Here is an 18952-nt window from a genome sequence, read left to right as displayed (position 1 = left end):
CAGTCTATTTTTGACAAAATTATTTTTAAAGAGGCAAGGAAAATGACTCTGGACCCTTCTCATGTGCTTTATCCAGCATTAGAGCTACTTCTATCAAGACAACGTTTTTGTACCCCTAGGTTTAGATACATTCGTTATATAACACTCCTTTGTTCCTTTGGCCATAAGGCTGTTAAATTCTAGCTCAAGGGACGTGACTGTGTGATTGTTTATGTTAATGATGCGAGTACTTTTTTTATGCAGTTTTACCTGTATTGCCAAAAACAAATTTCCCTTAAGGGGACAAATAACGTATATATGATGATGATGATGATGATGACATTTTCTAACCATATAACCTTATTAAATGTACGCATGCAATTTAAATAATAAGACACTAAAGATCTGTCGAATGAAATCAATCAACAAAATCCATCTTTGCACTGCAGAAGTGGCACAAAAGTTGCATCTGAAGTGGCAATTAGATGTATTTACACATAATGTTAAATGCAGCTCAGAGATGCCATAAATGCATTTACGTTGCTGGTGCAGGTGCCGGCAAATCATCATTAATTCACTCATTAATTATATATGAATTATATATGCGATAAATGAACAACCGGCTCAAGCCTACACCAGTAGATGGACATGACATTTCAAAACCGGTTTGTCCGACCTAAAACCGGATGGGGGGTCACTCTACAAAACATACAGATGTACACTACCAGTCTAATTTTGATACCTGGTTATTTTTTTATTTTTTATTTTTTTTGCAATACTAGTCATGGGGAAAAAATAAATAAAAATGGAAGTACGGGAATGTTGAAGAGAACAAAACATAATGTAACATGCTAAATATGTGTTAATATATGTGACAAAGACATTTTTTACTGATAGTATAGATTTATAAAGCATCTAAATATAAATGTATTATGGAGAAATTAACATAGAGAACATATTCAAAAACTTACCTAGTACCTATGCATAAAATTGCATAGGTACATACGTAGGTACGTCTGACGTAGTAAACTTGCTCGGCAGCGCACCTGGTACAGCACTGCACTTGCAATGTGAATCGCTCCAGTACAAGTCCAGGGAAGTCCAGTCATGATAAAAGAGCTCAAAGACTTGTAGCAGCATGCATTATTATGTCACATCTGCTTTTCTTCACACTATTGGTTAGCCTGGTAGATTATTTTCAGATGCGATAGATCATTAATCTTTTATCTCAAGAGACATTTCATTTCTGAACTGCCATTATACATACAACCGACATAATAAAATAATAACAGATTCACATTCATTTGTTTTGGATAAAACTGAATGCAATTTTAGCGCCACTCACCGGGCATTTCACTTTGACAGCGTGTCGAATGCAGGGACCTCTCAGTACACACAAACGTCTGGATTGGCAGAGTGGAAGTATTTCATCTGACAGCTAACGTGTCACTGAGCAGTAATGCTTCCTGTACAAGGTCGGACATGCAGCAGCGGACAGAGGAAGTGACTCGTGAAACAGCACTGCAATGTCCAAATGTACACAGGCCCTTCTGTGATCTTTTGTGATGGCAGAGAGTTTCTTAAAAACATTCGACCATCTCATGCTCTTCTACTTGAATTGCTGAAGTGTCCCACGATGCTTAAGCGAGATGTTCATTAAAACAGTGTTTGCTCTCTCATTCTGACCTAATGCAGTGAGCAAAGCAAACAAGATTTTTGAAAATTTTTAAAAGGACAAAACCCTACTGAATGAGAACTAAATTTGGCCAAATAGCTCTATATGAGTGAGTAATTAACATAAACATACAAGCATGAAAGCTGCAGTCATTGCTTAGCAAAATCTCCAATAGTTAATTTACAAAACAACTATTTTGCTGCCTAACGTAAATGCATCCTGAAAAAGAAGTAAACTTTAGCATATTTTGCTAAAGTATGTAAATAAAGTAAATAATACAAACTGAATGTAATATTTTCTAACACTTAATTGCATTTTAATTGCAAGAAATGTATTACAATTTAAATGTATATTAAATGCAATTAGCTAAACCTAAGTGTGTTTTTTGACCCACTTAAGTAGGACTTCAGTACATCGTTAAATGCAATGTCATAATTCTGCTGTCTTTGAAACGTTAAAGTGTACTGCTGAATGTACTGACAAACATTTATGGTAAATCTCTTTTGGAACTTGTGTCATGTATTTGAATAAATTCGTATTTATACATTTGTAAGTAAAATATTATATCAAACAACACACTACAGTTAAAATGATAATCAAGTACTTTTCATGTGCTTAAGTATGTTAGTCAGCACATCGAAATAAATGTACTTATTTAGCATAAATGATGTGAAATGTCCTTTTAATCTGACATTACAAAGTGCACTTAAGAATGTAAAAGATAGTCATGAAAGTGTCTCTCTTTTATCTGCACACAGCTGCTGGATCTGTGCTATGTAACTGCTAGAAACCGCCAGTGCTGGAGGACGGTCTGACAGCAGTTAAATCCCTCAGAAATGATGGACAGAGAGAGCGAGAGGTTTATTTGCTACCATAGAATGGGTCACTTACAAACAACTCGTGCAGTCAAGTATAAAATGACTTTAACAGACTGCCATCTAACACAAAGCAACATCTCAAGTGTTCATAATTTACTCTCTCGGAACATGTAATTGAATTCAACGCCTGCCAAGAATCTACTGTTTAGTATGCTTAGACTTTTCAACTTTCCTGTTCATCTTGCATATGCTTTCACCTTTTGTGTTTTATCACACAACTGACAATTCAGCAAGTCAAATGACTGAGAGGAGTGAAGGCGCTCATATGCAACTGTCAGACTCATAAAGAAACAACATTTATGAGATGACAAACCTGTGACAGACCCCTAGAACGACAGAATGTGTTCTTTATATGATGCACTCTAGCCTATAAGTGACACGTACTGTAAATCAGTGTAAACAAACCCAAAACTGGGACCAAGCATAAACCTCTTACACTCTCAAAAGTGGAAACCTGCAATTGTCACCTTAAAGAGCAATATTTTACCTGATTTAACTCATAAAAAATTAGTTGTTTGGGGTAAATGAATGTGATTAGGTTGATTCAGTTGTGCTAAATAAAATGTTTATGTTATTTAGCATAACTGAATCAACCTTTTTAATTAGGGCTGTCAATTTAACATGCTAATCCGGCGCAATTAATTATGTAAAAAAAAAGAAAGAAAAAGAAAAGAAAACACACACACACACACACATTAAAATTATCTGTACATCATCTTACACTGTTAGACATTTCAAAGGGCTTTTACAGTAACTTACTGGCAACACTGTAATGCTGTAAGATTTACAGTAGCAAACTGTACTGTTTTACAGTAAATTACTGTAAAACAGAGCCTGTGAGAGCTGTTATATGCCTTAAAGTTCAAGAAATAAGGGCAAAAAAAGCCCTTGTATGGGTTTACAGTATGTCTTATATTTATATAATATCACAAGCAAGAGTGCTGTAATTTTTCTTAATATCTGCATGATTGCAAATGTGGTGTAAACAGCAAGTTCATACTGTTTTAGACACAATCAGCACTGTTTGTTTTTCGAAAACATAAATCGTTCCAAACAAACTACGAGTCCCTGAGCAACACACAGTAGTAATACGTTGCTGAATGAATCTGTGGTTAGATTCAGAGAATCATTCATAAAGATTCAGGTGCTTTGTTTCTGAATGAATCAGCCATTGGGAAAAAATCAGTTGAATGAATGACTGAATGATTCACTCATTAAGAGAGTGCCTTGCCTACTGATGTTTTTAGTTTCATATTTAGAGGATCATTAAAAAAATAATAATGTTTCAATATTCACTTTTTTTCTTTGTTGAATCAAAATATATTTTTCTAAAGCTACTTTTTTATCATTGTCTATTCTATGCTTTTCTCATTTAACACAATAATGACTTTATAATTATATTTTGGCATATAATCTTTCAGCCAAAATTGCTATGCAATTAATTAAATTAATGCAATTTTTTTTTTCAGCGTAGGACAGAAAAATTACAAATGAGATGTTCCTCAAAAAACAGAGAGAGAGAGAGAGAGAGATCTCACACCTCTCAGGAAAAAGTTCAGATTTGCCAAAATAAGTTCTTCAACCAGATGTCATAGGTTAGTGATTAGAATTTTTTTTCTAATGCTGCTATTAATACCTCTAGACTAGTGACTCACTCACCGTGTCTAAGGTCTTGTAGGAGAACACTTCAATCACTTAATAAGACAGAGGAGAACTCGATGAGAAAGGAACATCAGAGCAACACAATGTTCCTCACAGACCTGATGACGTTCAGTGGCATACTGGTAAGGGAGGTTTCACTTGCGGTTAAAGATTAATGTAAAAACAAATCCCAAAAGTTACAATTTCCCTTTTCCGGTTAAAAATAGCATTTTAATTTCACCATTCAAAATTGTAATTTAGCGTTTCAAATTAAATAGCCCGGGACTGAAGTATTAGAGCTCATTTGGGTGAAAGCCATCACTTGAAACCCCAGACTGATACGTCATGAGTGAGAGGCATAGAGAGAGATAAACGCATTATACAAGGACTGTCAAAGTCTCTAAAGCGGATGTGAGGATGCGCTTTCAGAGGAGATTAGTTTGTTTTGGAGCTGATTGTTGAAAGCGACAGTCTGAACTGAGCATGCTCTGTTTGGCCCTTCAGGCTCGGTCTTCTCTATGCAAGCAACTAAAGCCTTCAAGCCTCAAAGAATGCTAATATACAACAAAGCCTGATATAAAACAATTGTCCTAATTTGTCCTTTTGATTTATATGCAAATTCTTCACATGCAGTTTCCTTTACTAATTAGACCGGAATACACAAGTGTGCCAAGCTGGTAACATCAGTGACTCGAGAGTTTTCCAAGTAAGCAGAGCTGCAAAAAACAGACACGAGCTGATATTTCACACCGACAGCCTTTCTGCTGCACAGGAAAAAAACTCATATCTAAATAAGCTGGTTTTATTCGAGTCAAAATATAATTTAACATCACTGAACTGACCTACCTACATCAATTTATGGGTTCAATTTAATTAGCGCTTCTTGATTTCATGACATAACGTGTATAAACTAGCAGTAAACATTTCAGCTATGTGAACAAGTGCTGGATTAACAATATCAATTTCTCGTTTTAATCGATACTGATATTGATTATTAAATCTCAAGATTTCTAAATCTTTTAGTTTAAGCTGTTTTCTATTGATGCGTAAATATGTCTGTTGCGCCTGCCATCCAATAATTGCAATAAGCGTTATGCTTTGTTACTTTTAACATGAAACAAAGTCTCGGCTTTCAAAATCTGTCAGTTTTCTCACAAAATACAAACAATAAATGTGGTTTTGTCACTCTTTAATGTGTTGTGACAGATCGCTGTAGACATCTCAGTTCAAGCAGCACTTGAACTAATCATCTGTTCTTCAATCTCCTAAATTATATATGCAGCAGATTCAGGCATTTATCTTTTAACAGCAGGTAAAGACAAGTGAGAGATACTGTCCCACCCACCACACAACTGCTGTTAAACTCCACAAATGATTTAAATAGTCTCATAAAAGTAGTTCAACACTTCGTGTTCTGTATTGCAAGTCTCCTAATGCTATAAAATAGTGAGGAAGAGGTCTAAATGTGAGTGATTGCCTTCCGTTCTGCTCTGCTTGTTCAATTGACTACACATGCACTCAGCAGCATTTATGGAGAAAAAGGCACATACTGCACTTAAATTGAATTGGATTGTTGTCATTTGCTATCTGAATATACATAAATATGATAATGTGCAGCTTTCTTGAAAATATTAACCATAAGCAACAGCAACGTTCGTCTTAGCAAGCACTGCTAAAACTCAATGTGGGTACTCTAGTGCATGCATATGCATCACATTTAAGTTTCTCGAGTCTCTTGCAATGGAGAGTTATGTTTATGAGGCAAGGGACTTATGCGGCAACAGGGGACATTTATAAGTAGAACATGGCATCCATTTCAAATAGCAAATACTTTAATGTAATGAATCTCATGGGAGCAATAAAGTTAATGAAGTGGCCATGTGACCTGTTTATTCATCATCGTGAAAGAAGGATAGAGACGCTTTTAGGCTCATTAATAATAAAAACAAATCGAAGTTTAGAATGCACTGCACCTGGATATTACTTAAAAGAGAAAAGCTGGAAAAATCATGACAACATGCTGTCTCATATATTTACTGAAGTAACGCTATATGCTGTTTGATGGTCGTGTCATTTTTTGGGTTTTTACCTTTCACAGAGTGGCAATATAGCTTTGAATGCAATTTGTGAATGCAAAACGTCTGCAAAGTGTCAAAGATTAAAGTCTACGTCAAATGGAGTTATTGTCTCACAAAAGAAAGAATAAATTCTGAACTGCCTGAAATGAGTTGTCAGTGATTCAGTCTTATTTCCTGCACAAACTTACCAGTGTTGGGGGTAACATAGCTAGTAAAGTAATGCATTACTTTTAAATTTAGAATAACATTTTTGAGTTACTTTTTCAAATAAGTAACGCAAGTTCTTTTTTTTCCGATTTATTCACTGATACTGCTCCTGTCCCTATGTTTAGAGAAATCTTATTAATGTGTATATATATATATATATATATACACTTTTTTAACTTTTGGTGTGATAGGGCCTTTGCAGCCCCCCCCCCCCCCCCCCCCCCCCCCCAAAAAAAAAAAACAAACTTTTGTGTTTTTTGTTGTTGTTGTTATTGAAAAAACAATATAAGCAAGCCCAGGTAACAAAAAGCAATATAAACTCCGGGAAAAGTAACTAATTAATGCATATAGTTACTGTTTTTATTGGTTAACGCAATGTTGTAATGCATTACTTTTAAAAGGAACTTTCCCCAACAACTGAAACTTACATAGCTTTGTAACACATTTGCATTATGATCTTCATTTGCATGTTATCACTATGTCTAGAAGATGTTGTTTTCTGTGCTGCAAATGCCAAAGCACGTTGCATGTACTGAAGGATGAGGATGTGAAGAGTGTGTGATTTAAAATAACATTTTTATTTTATAATTTTTCTTTTACTGACAATTGTTCCTCAAATCTTGCAGAGTTCAATGTAGGACTTGCAAAACACTTATTTGTTAAAGACAGGGCAGTACCCACTTTATTTGGACCATCTTGTGCCTCTGGAACCTGTTAATTATTAGTGTATACTGTATGTTCTTAATGACTGTTGAAAACGCATAGTTTTGTGTTGATATGTGTAAGCTGTAACCCACTCAAATAGCAAACACTTTAGAGAGACCGGATCCTTGAGCGAAACATTTTAGACACTGTGGGAACAGAGGTGATGCTGAAATGTATATTATGAGAAAATTGTAGAAAAAAAAGAACATTTTATTTGACCTTCTATGCACATAAACCTATTGTAGGAGACTTCCAAAAGAAAATAGGAACCTTTAAAATAGCATAATGATGCAATTTAATGTCTAGATTACAATACTGAGAGAGTGAGTTTTAAAAAATAAAATAAAAACACAATACAATCTGGTGCATATATAGGACATGCACACACTGTAAAGTTTCAGGAGTGACAACCACATTTAAATTCGTAAGTGAATCCCCTACATCTTGCACATTGGGTATCCGCTATTTTTGACCAAAGTATTACAGCAACCAAAGACTCGTTATATTCAGCGATTTTAACTAAATCACCGTCAACAGAGCTGGCATGTTTTGCTTATATTTGGAAGGTTGTTTCACAGAACGTGCTTATAAAAGTGTTGCCATGTCCATTTATAAGTGAAGCGTGTTTCGGCTTGTTGTTTAGGCTTAGCTCATAAAGTGATCTATTTTATGGAGTTAATAAAGTAGGCAGGTGCAGATCATGATATTTTAGTATGTGGCTTATTTTCAAGATAATGCATTTGGATTTGAGTTTATTATGGGCATGTTCCTATTTGCTGTTTTGTTGTTGTTTTTTATAATATTTTTTAAGAGCACGATCGGGCAACATTAAGTTGTACCTTGATCCCCTGTGACACACATCTCTGATACGCATTTAAATACATCATTAATAAGTAGTTGTTCAGTGTCCTTCCATACACAATGTGTAGAATTTCTGCAAATGCAGATGCCACTACCAAGATGTTTCAAGAGTCAATTAATTTGTAAGATGCAGTTGTCACTCCCTTAAATTACTGTGTGTGTACAGAACAGGATTAAGCACTAAAAGATGAGATGACACCTGAATTTACCTGCAGTGTCTATGTGGCCATACACAACATAGACAAAAGTACTTAACCTGTTAACCTTCGCCCCCATTTTGGGCCTCACATGTGAAAATAAGCTACCTAAATTAAAACGGTAACAGTTCCTGACAAAGTGTGCTACACAAACAAATTAGGTATCTTTGAAAAGAAGACACTCTAAGCTTTACTATCTATCATCCAGAGTTGATAATGCTCAAAAAGATAAAAAGTTATAAACACTGACGTGCCTTGAAAAATATTTTTCCACACTGAATGTTTTTTTATTTCATATACAAATACATGAAATAAGTCCTGGAGCAATCCAGAAAAGTAATGGATTGAAAGCCACGTGTAAACTATAATAAACTATAAAAATAAAAGATCTCTATATCAAATAAACTATATTCCGCTTATCTGAGACTTTTTTCCGTGGACGGTCTCATTCTGTTTGTAAAATTGTATGCTATAACACCGTGTTGTTTTTTTACCACCAAGACGCTGTTTTTGAGCGTAATTTATTCCATAACAGACGCAAACAATAACTCTCCCGAAGAAATTAAATGTAAACAAAGGAATAGTCATCCTTATTACAACGTTATTGTTTCGTTGGACTAAAAGTGCTCGCTGGGATGTTGTTCTGAGGACCCTTACCTCTCTAACTAAACTGGGATTTCAGCAGTGGACACGTTTGTGACTCGTTATTACAATGATAATGGTACGTACTGCTTTTTTATTCTGCATGTTTTGATTTTTACTGCTTACACAAATGTAGCAAATACATTCCTTATAAGCTTTCCATCGAAAAACAGCGATCTGTCGTCGATGCTTGAGGCTTAGACCTTCAGAATGATATATAGTTTGTCAAGATTAACTTTGTCCCGTTTCATTTATTCTATTAGAAAACAATGACACATGCAAACAAAGAGCGTTCAGTGCGCCGTCACTCTGGCAAAGGTTAACAGGTTAATTAAATAGTACTTAATTAGTAATGCATAGACTCTCACCAGTATACAGAGATTGACTGGTGATTAAATATACAGTATCTCACAGATGTGAGTACACCCCTCACGTTTCTGTAAATATTTTATTATATCTTTTCATGTGACAACACTGGAGAAATTATACTTTGCTACAATGCAAAGTAGTGAGTGTACAGCTTGTATAACAGTGTAAATTTGCTGTCTCCTCAAAATAACTCAACACACAGCCATTAATGTCTAAACCGCTGTCCACAAAATTGAGTACACCCCTTAGTGAAAATGTCCAAATTGGGCCCAAAGTGTCAATATTTTGTGTGGCCACCATTATTTTCCAGCACTGCCTTATCCCTCTTGGGCATGGAGTTCACCAGAGCTTCACAGGTTGCCACTGGAGTCCTCTTCCACTCCTCCATGATGACATCACGGAGCTGGTGGATGTTAGAGACCTTGCACTCCTCCACCTTCCGTTTGAGGATGCCCCACAGATGCTAAATAGGGTTTAGGTCTGGAGACATGCTTGACCAGTTCATCACCTTTACCCTCAGCTTCTTTGGCAAGGCAGTGGTCGTCTTGAGGTGTGTTTGGGGTCGTTATCATCTTGGAATACTGCCCTGCGGCCCAGCCTCTGCTTCAATATGTCACAGTACATGTTGACATTCATGGTTCACTCAATGAACTGTAGCTCCCCAGAGCCGGCAGCACTCATGCAGCCCCAGACCATGACACTCCCACCACCATATTTGACTGTAGGCAAGACACACTTGTCTTTGTACTCCTCACCTGGTTGCCGCCAAACACGCTTAACACCATCTGAACCAAATAAGTTTATCTTGGTCTCATCAGACCACAGGACATGGTTTCAGTAATCCATGTCCTTAGTCTGCTTGTCTTCAGCAAACTGTTTGCGGGCTTTCTTGTGCATCATCTTTAGAAGAGGCTTCCTTCTGGGACGACAGCCATGCAAACCAATTTGATGCAGTGTGCGGCGTATGGTCTGAGCACTGACAGGCTGACCCCCCACCCCTTCAACCTCTGCAGCAATGCTGGCAGCAATCATGCATCTATTTCCCAAACACAACCTCTGGATATGATGCTTAGCACGTGCACTCAACTTCTTTGGTCGACCATGGCGAGGCCTGTTCTGAGTGGAACCTGTCCTGTTAAACCGCTGTATGGTCTTGGCCACCGTGCTGCAGCTCAGTTTCAGAGTCTTGGCAATCTTCTTATAGCCTACGCCATCTTTATGTAGAGAAACAATTCTTTTTTTCAGATCCTCAGAGAGTTCTTTGCCATGAGGTGCCATGTTGAACTTCCAGTGACCAGTATGAGAGAGTGAGAGTGGTAACACCAAATTTAACACACCTGCTCCCTATTCACACCTGAGACCTTGTAACACTAACGAGTCACATGACACCGGGGAGAGAAAATGGCTAATTGGGCCTAATTTGGACATTTTCACTTAGGGGTGTACTCACTTTTGTGGCCAGCGGTTTAGACATTAATGGCTGTGTGTTGAGTTATTTTGAGGGGACAAAAAAGAACTCTGGGAATGTTATGAGTGAACACAATGCTGATTCTGTAGTTCACTGTGACAGTATTGTACACATGACTTCATACATCTGAAAAACAAGTCTCCACGAGCTGAGTGTGATCATTAGGAGTTCTGTCACTGACACTGCAAAAACACCTCCCAGCATCCCTTCACCCACCAGAGATTCATTTGTACACCTTTTGGTGTTTTGATGGTGGACACGCTCAGCTGCAGAGGCATCCCACTGCGCGCCAGGCATCAGTCAAACTCTCACGCTTTGTTGTGGCAGTCCAGCGGCTTGCAGAGATGAAAGACACATCTCCAATGCAGTGTGCTGTTGCTGCTATTTGTATGTTGTAAGAGAGAGTGTTGGGATCAAAGTTGATTTGAACAGTGACCCGAGGAGGCGTCTTTCTGTTTAATCACAGGCGTGAACAGAGAGAAGGATGTCCTGTTCGCAAGCATCAGTACGGCCTTTAAAGATGCCTAATTACATGATATGTGAGAGATTATGAAGGCTCTGGTTCCACAGATAATAAAACTCTTTATACGGTTTAAAACGGTTAGTTCTGGATTCTGATTGGTCAACAGCTGTGTTTTATTCACATTAAAGCATGGCTATGACCGCTTGACCCAACGGTTCTGTGTATCAAAGTGAAAGTTGGTCATTTGTATCCTGTCTATTTTCTTGGTCAATGTCTTTTTGCTTTGATTTTTTTGTTGTTGTAGGCTGTATGACTCTTTCAATGACTCAAAAGTTGTGGTGATGTTATGCGGTCAAGAGCTGGAAATACTTCATAGCCATCAACACCACCGCAAAACCAAAAATCCCCAAAGAACAGAAGTTCCCATAGGAAAGAATAACCCACAAATAAGATTTCTTTAATATCTTGATTGTTTCTCCAGACAGAGCAAACAATGTCCAAATGAACAAATGGAGAATCTCAGATGTTTCCCTGATAATCTCACCTGTTAGATCTCAACAATGTCTCAAACTTTGCTCAGATTTGTCAAGAGACCAACATCTGCAATCAAAGGTCAGATATCTGAATGTGATCAGACTCTCCAAAAACAATCTGAAGTGCTATTAAATCATTTTATGTCAGTCACACTTTAGTTTGGGGACCAATTCTGATTATTAACTAACTATTAACTATGATTTTTGCCTCAATAAACTCCTAATTTGCTGTTATAATATATATATATATATATATATATATATATATATTATATCTATATAATATAAATGTTCATGCAGAATAAGACATTAATATGTGCTTTATAAGTACTAATAAACAGCCAATGTGCTAGTAATATGCAAGCAAATATGCAACTAGTTAATAGTGATAATTGATCAATAAAATAAAGTGTTACATGCATCTGAAGACTTCAAAATTGAATGAAATATACAAATAAAAGTATAAAAACCGAAAACTACTGAGATGTAACTGAGAGCTCTCTTAATCTCCTGAGCTGAGCTATAAACGTGACTGTGGCTGCATATGAGCAGAAAAACTGAATTTAACCTTCAGAATTAAAAATCACCATAAAACCAAGTCCTGACACATGGCATGATGTGTATGTATAAATTCCTGCACAAACATACACGTAAGACTCCTTTCCTTCATAAGCAAATATGAATACATAAGCGAGTCCACCGTGACATTCAGCGTGGCGTTCCTTGCAAACTCCCTGCTCTCTGTAAACTGGATTAAAGGTGCAGTTCGTCGACGTTATTCTTTCCCTTTTTGATGTGAAATACTTTACAGCTCAAATGGCTGGATCTCTTCAGACCGAACGCCTCAGCTGTGCACAAAGGCACTGCGCTTTATTATTATTTATGAGGTGGAACATTGTCAAGTGCTTCTTGTGCTTTAGAATGACCTTCATTTAGTTCGAGGCCATAAACCTTGACCGTCTTATCACGAAGCAGACTCCCACACGACACCACTACAGATCACAAACTGTAGCTTATGGATACAGCTCACATCTTATGTGCTGTCTAGAGATGAGCACCTGACATAAATATGGTTTGTGATGTTATATCGGCTAAACACAGCAGTGCTGAGTTCATATAGTGAATCATTATGAACATGGCTTGTATTTTGTCTTGATTTCCAGCACAAACATCCTGAAAATGAGACTTGGGCATGATCACCAAAAAAATTTAAATTGTGTCATCATTTGCTCTCCCTCAAACCTGTGTGAGTTAGTTTCTGCTGTTGAACACAAAAGAAGATATTTTGAAGAATGTTGGTACCCAAACAGCTGACGGTAGCCATCGCTTCTATAGTCATTGGCTACCAACATTCTTCAAAATATCTTCTTTTGCGAAACAGGAAATTCAAACAGGTTTGGAACATCTTGAGGGTGATCAAATAATGACATAATTTTCATTTTTGGGTAAACAATCTGGCTTTAACCTTCTGGCACGACTGATCCTTGAACACAGCATTTTGTTTACCTTTGTTTAAATTCACTATATAAGCCACAGATGTTACGAATATTGATGAATGATGCATCTTTTGAAAGGTCTATGTGTTAAGCATCAGCATCTGGTCTCAGTTTCATTATAAACATGCTTCAGCAACAGTAATATAGTAATATGGGTTGGACATACAAATAAAAATCAAAACTTCAAGATTTAATGCCTTCATTATAAAACAGCGATCGTGAGATGAATCCAATCCGTCACACTCAAATTGTTAAAGCATCTATTTAAGCATGTTGACGCACTGAATCTATGAAATATTGATATATTATCCACTGTTTAAACCAGATTTGCCTGAATGATCTGCGACTCAACTTGAGAATTCAACCTTCGGCAGAAGGACTTAGTTCTGCGCACACACACACACAAAAAGTGTTGTTTTTTTGTTTTTTTAGGACACTCAGTGGTTTTTATTTATTTAAACACTTAAAATATATATCACTGGTAGCTGTGCAATATCGCTCTAAGCACTGATATAGCAATATCACACGGTTTTATATATATATATATATATATATATATTTATATGTCTGATAACCAATATGCAGAACTGATATTATTTATTTTACTTCTGTTTTTTAACAAAATAGATTAACATAGTCTAAAGTTTTCAAATGAATAACACAAATAAATGACAGGGGTATCTATAACGCCATCTATCAGTGAATTCAGTATTACAAAAACCTATGTCCCGTTATTGGAGAAGTGCTTAAGTATCAGTAAAATATCGGTAAAACTAATTATCGGTTGATTTCTATCTAAGTTTTTATCTACAAAACAGCTTGTTATGCTGCTTAATACTTCAAACTGGTATTTCTTATATTATTATAATACTGTTCTGTCATAATTATAAACCCACTGTTTTGTAGTACAACCTGTTTACTGCACTTTGTTGGTTCTTTACCTATAAGCGGCTAATGAATCAGAGGTTTTGCACATTCACATAGAAGAGCTTCCTTCCACATTGCAAATTAAGGTGAACTGGACTCAGAACATCTCTTTAAAAATAATCTCCTGAAAAATATATTTGGAGAAGCAGCAGATGCACTGACCATCAGTACATACAACACACACAAGCACTGGACACTCGTGTTTGCAGCGCTACATAGAGGAACATGCATCTCACCTTTGAAAAAGCAGTCTTTGCTGTGGACCACATAGATTCTCCTCCGCTGCAGGCAAGCGTTGCGGTAAAGCTCGCAGTAGTTCTCGTAAAAACGTCCATCAGAGCCACACACGGGCACAAATGAAATGTGGCAGCTTTCCTGGCACACACACTCGGCACGGCCCGTTACTTCCCTGACCACACACTCCCGACCCCGGCCACAGTACGTCCTCCTGCACGGACCCTCATCTGCAGAGAGAAAAGGCTAAACATTAAAAAACAACATCGATTCATCAGCCGGTGAAACAACATCAATCCCTGTTTGCGTTCATAAACCAGTCATACAACATGCTGCAGTCATGGCATCACAACCTGGAAGACTAATTCTCCATGCACTGTAAAAAAAAAAAAAAGATCATGATTTTAATGGGAAAAGACTTTAAAACTGCTATGGTAGACACCTGTTAATTGTTTAAGAGTAAATGTCCTTATTATATATTAAGAGTAAGTTCCCTTATTATATATTATTATATATTTCCCTTATTATATATAAGAGATTCAACCTTACATTTGAAAAAAAAATACTGTTATATTTACAGTTTTTTTAAGCGGAAAAGAACCAATCAATTGTGAAAAACATAAACGGACAAACTGACAAAATTCCCTGTGACACTTCACATTTGATGTTTTTTCATGTTTCTTCATAGTTGTTTCAAATTTCTTATCCTTTATATACGTTAGGATATAATATTGTTGAATTAATGTTTATTGTATTATTTTAGTGTCATGTGTGTTACCATGATGTGTTTTGTGTATTGCTCCCTCTATATAACCTACTAGTATTTACTTCAGCTTTAATATATTTAATTTGAAATACAGTATTTACTTCAGCTTATAATGTTTATTATAAAGGTACACAACTGATATTAGCGCTTCAATAGGTTGGTATATTGGGGTCTGAGGGGAGTTTTGGGTCCTGGAGAAGTTTTGATTTTTTCTTAAAAACATATTAACAAACTGTGCTACAATAACGTGAGAAACATGTATGTTTGCAATTTTGAGAAAATTATGCATATGTGTGGTTATTTAAAAAAAAGCTTTTTTTTTTAAGTCACTAAAATAAGGCCATAAACCACATACTAAATATTTATGCACATTATATTAGTAAATACAACTTTTTTAACTATAAATTTAATCTGTAAAACCTAAAATGATGCTACTGTATTTGTACAGTAAAGTCCTGGCAACCACAGCTGCTGTTTTTACTGTAAATTTCACAGTTTTAATTTTTTTATTTTACATGTTACAGTGTATCCAAGTTACATTAACCATAAACCTTATTTTGCTTATGAATTGAAAAACCGAAAAATCTAAAGTATAATTAGTCTTCTGGATTTTGGATGTCATGGCTGCATCACTGTATAGAGACACTCTTCATCAAAAAACAAAACAAAAAAACAATTCAAATCCCCTCACATTTTTCTTTGAATATCCTCTTTTGATCTCACATTATGAAATGAAACCTGTAAACAATGAGTTGCTATCTGCTCTATCATGAATGTTGTAAAACAAAGACAGAACAGAATGTTTGTAATGCAGTTTGGACACACTTTGGTTCACTCTGTCCCAGATAGTATGTAATGTTTCTTAGACAAGTGTAAAATCTTGCTCCCTGATGATTTCCCCAGTTGGCTGTGGAAAAGCTGCTGAGGTCTGGATGCGCAGGAGCACAATAGGGGAAAACTCCTGCTGGAGTCATGCGCTGGATTTTGGGCTAGTGCACTGTCCATGCCAGTTTTAGTACTTTCTTCGGGCGACAGCTGGTAGGCAGGAAATGATTCCCAACCTGACCACTGACTGAGAGCAATGAAGTGACATCAAACCCGGATCGCCGTCTCCTACTTTGTATACTAGGGGAGAGCGGGGCACAAAGTAACAGTTTTTGACTCTCAAATTGTGTAAATCATGGGGTTCAGAGTATAATTTTCACACTTGTCTAGTGCAAATATGTCGCTTTGTTTCATAATTACAGTGTATACGTTTTCTTTATTTACCCTCAAAAATTGGAAGTGAAATGTGACAACATGCCCCTTAGGTGGGGTACATTGTAACAGCTGAGGGGCACGTTGTAACATGACCATATGACAGCTTAAAATGTGATCTGATCCCATGAAAAAAATATACTAGACAAATTAAAATATTTTGTCAATACAATAAAATAATTATTTATTTCAAATAAAATAAAGGTGATTTTTAAGAACACATTGCAACCATGCTTAGGACAGCACACATAAACGAGCCAAAATGCTTTACATTTCTTGAAATAATAATTTCTGAACATTAAACATTGACTGTCAGTCTTTATTCAACTGTTTCTCATCGTTTCTTATTAAAATGTATTAAAGTAAATAGTGTGTATTACATCGCTAATGTAAGTTCATTTAACTGTGGTAAAAAAATAAATAAATTGTGTTGTTATGGCATGTGTAATTCAAACAATAGGTATCCAGAGAAGCAAGTTAATGGAGTTTTCTTTGGTCCATTCCCAAAAATAGGCTAACAATCTAAAAAAAAAATGCAAGCGTTGGAACAGATGTTCTTTATGACCTTTGTTCATTTTACACTTCCGAGATGTTTTCTCCATTAAACAAAATTTTTATATGGCAGTATGCTTCATCATCAGAAAATCTGAGGAGATTTGGTTTATTTGCTCTGTAAAACACTTTCTACACTTAGAATGCAAATGGGCTTCATTCATGATACTACATCTGTTGATTTCATCTTATGTGTCGATTATTATTTGGTATTCAGAACTATGCTGAATGAACTCACCAATTTCAACAGCTCTTATAAATATTACATAATATGACATGCAGCCAAAGTTAACTTTATTTTAAGAAAAACACAAACACAGTCCTGCTTTCTGATTCTTGCACAATGACGCACACGTGCTGAACTTTAATGCTCAGTGTTATGGGTTTTGAATGAGAATGGCTGACAGTAATAACAAAATCTGATCAACAGGGCACAAAATACGTGCCTCCCCTCAAGATCCCAGCCTGTGTCATTTGGTTTACTAATTATTTACCGCACATCCATAAAGCAACGACAGACACGAACACCCGGCCCAACATCGTGACCTTCTTTCTCCGTGTCAAGGTTGCAGACGATTACCGGATCATTTGTATTCACTGAGCATTGAAGATTAGGCGCTTAGCTGAGCTCTGCTTCTGTGAAAATGATTTGCTCTTCTTGGGCCGCCTGCTGTCCAACCATCTCTTGCTTTCCCAGCTCTTTCTCTGCTCCAAGCTGAACAATCTTATCCAAAACACAAATGCTCCTTTAACAGCACTATTAGCAATTCTGCAGAGACGTTGTCCTCTTTGCAATCATGGCATGCGCTCACTGACAATTCCCAACTGCACTCTGCTCTGATTTACTTAAGGAGCTAAAGAGTTGATTTGTAATCCATTCAGTGTGGGCAGCGAGACAATGGTGATACATGAGTCTTAAAGGTTCTACCGAAAGCTCTCAAACTCTGCCAAGCCGCTCAACATACAAGCTAATGCGTTTGTTTATCACGACCATTCTTGGGACTGTTAAGAAGCTGCAAGCCATTGCTGGTCCATCAGCAGTCGAGGACAGATGCTTAAACATTTCATAAGAATCACCCGGGGAATCGCAGAGGGAATGTTTGCAAGTATTGTTCATCAGCTGTGGATTGCTCTGGATCTGATCCCATTGTCATCAAGTAAATGTGACTAATTGATTCCTTTCACTGGGAGTCGCACAGACAAGAGCGATGGTGGTGTAATCCCTGAAAGCTCACATCGTATGAACAACTTCCTCTCTGACATTAACCACAGACCACCCTCCAACCTCCAGGGCACATGCATTGTAAAGTTCTGCAAGAAAGAAGTTGACTTGTCAAGTTTCTCAAATGATGAAATGCCCCCCCCCCCCCCCTCATCTGCCGTCATGATCACTAGAAAGTGCACACAAACATTCCTTTCAGATAAATGCTAAGTTACTTAAATAGTATTGAGTTTTGTGAATAAATTGCAATCTGTAATCAGCCTGATCTACATATAAAGAAAGCATGTTTGCATAGAAATTAATGACATTGACTTGATTTGAATACTCAAGGTGTTTTTGTTGTTGTTTTGGAGTGAATAAGTGAATAAGACACAGCTGCTTGCATTGAACCACCACATGTCCTTAGTGTTATCATTCAATCGTTTGCACAATAGTAAGAGTTATGCTTGCTTTTCAAACACCAATAAATATGTGTATTGACATCAGCTTCATCCCATCTGTGCTTTGAGGTATGAATGACATTTGTGGGTGTGGTGTGGATATTCTGGTCACATGACACTGCCCTCTCAAAGACACTCTGACAAATAAATAAAGAAAACTGATTTTTCTCGTCATCTAGTCTTCAGGGATATTGGATATTTTTGTGAAGCAGATGAGTGTGATTGTAAGGCAGCATGTCATGGTTGAATCTCTTTCTGAGACCAGCCACAGTAAAATGGTGTTGACAGCGCAGGAGATATCTGAATATCAATGCAGCGGTTCTCCGAGCATGTGCTGCTTTAATTCTGCTATCATCCAGTGT

At 36.7% G+C, this 18952-nt stretch overlaps 1 protein-coding gene across 1 annotated transcript in view; it reads right to left on the bottom strand.

The window, feature by feature from the left end:
• LOC306855938 (follistatin-related protein 4-like) overlaps positions 1-18952 on the bottom strand; it is a 195764-nt gene that overhangs the window by 116626 nt on the left and 60186 nt on the right. Inside the window, exon 4 of the mRNA XM_079394909.1 lies at positions 14356-14583. Coding sequence (XP_079251035.1) covers positions 14356-14583 — 228 coding nt within the window. The remainder of the gene's footprint in view (positions 1-14355; positions 14584-18952) is intronic.

Source organism: Barbus barbus (genome assembly GCF_936440315.1).
Source record: "Barbus barbus genome assembly, chromosome: 36".
NCBI lineage: Eukaryota > Metazoa > Chordata > Actinopteri > Cypriniformes > Cyprinidae > Barbus > Barbus barbus.
Note: the sequence above shows the minus strand (reverse complement) of the source record. Positions and strands in the feature narration are given on the sequence as shown.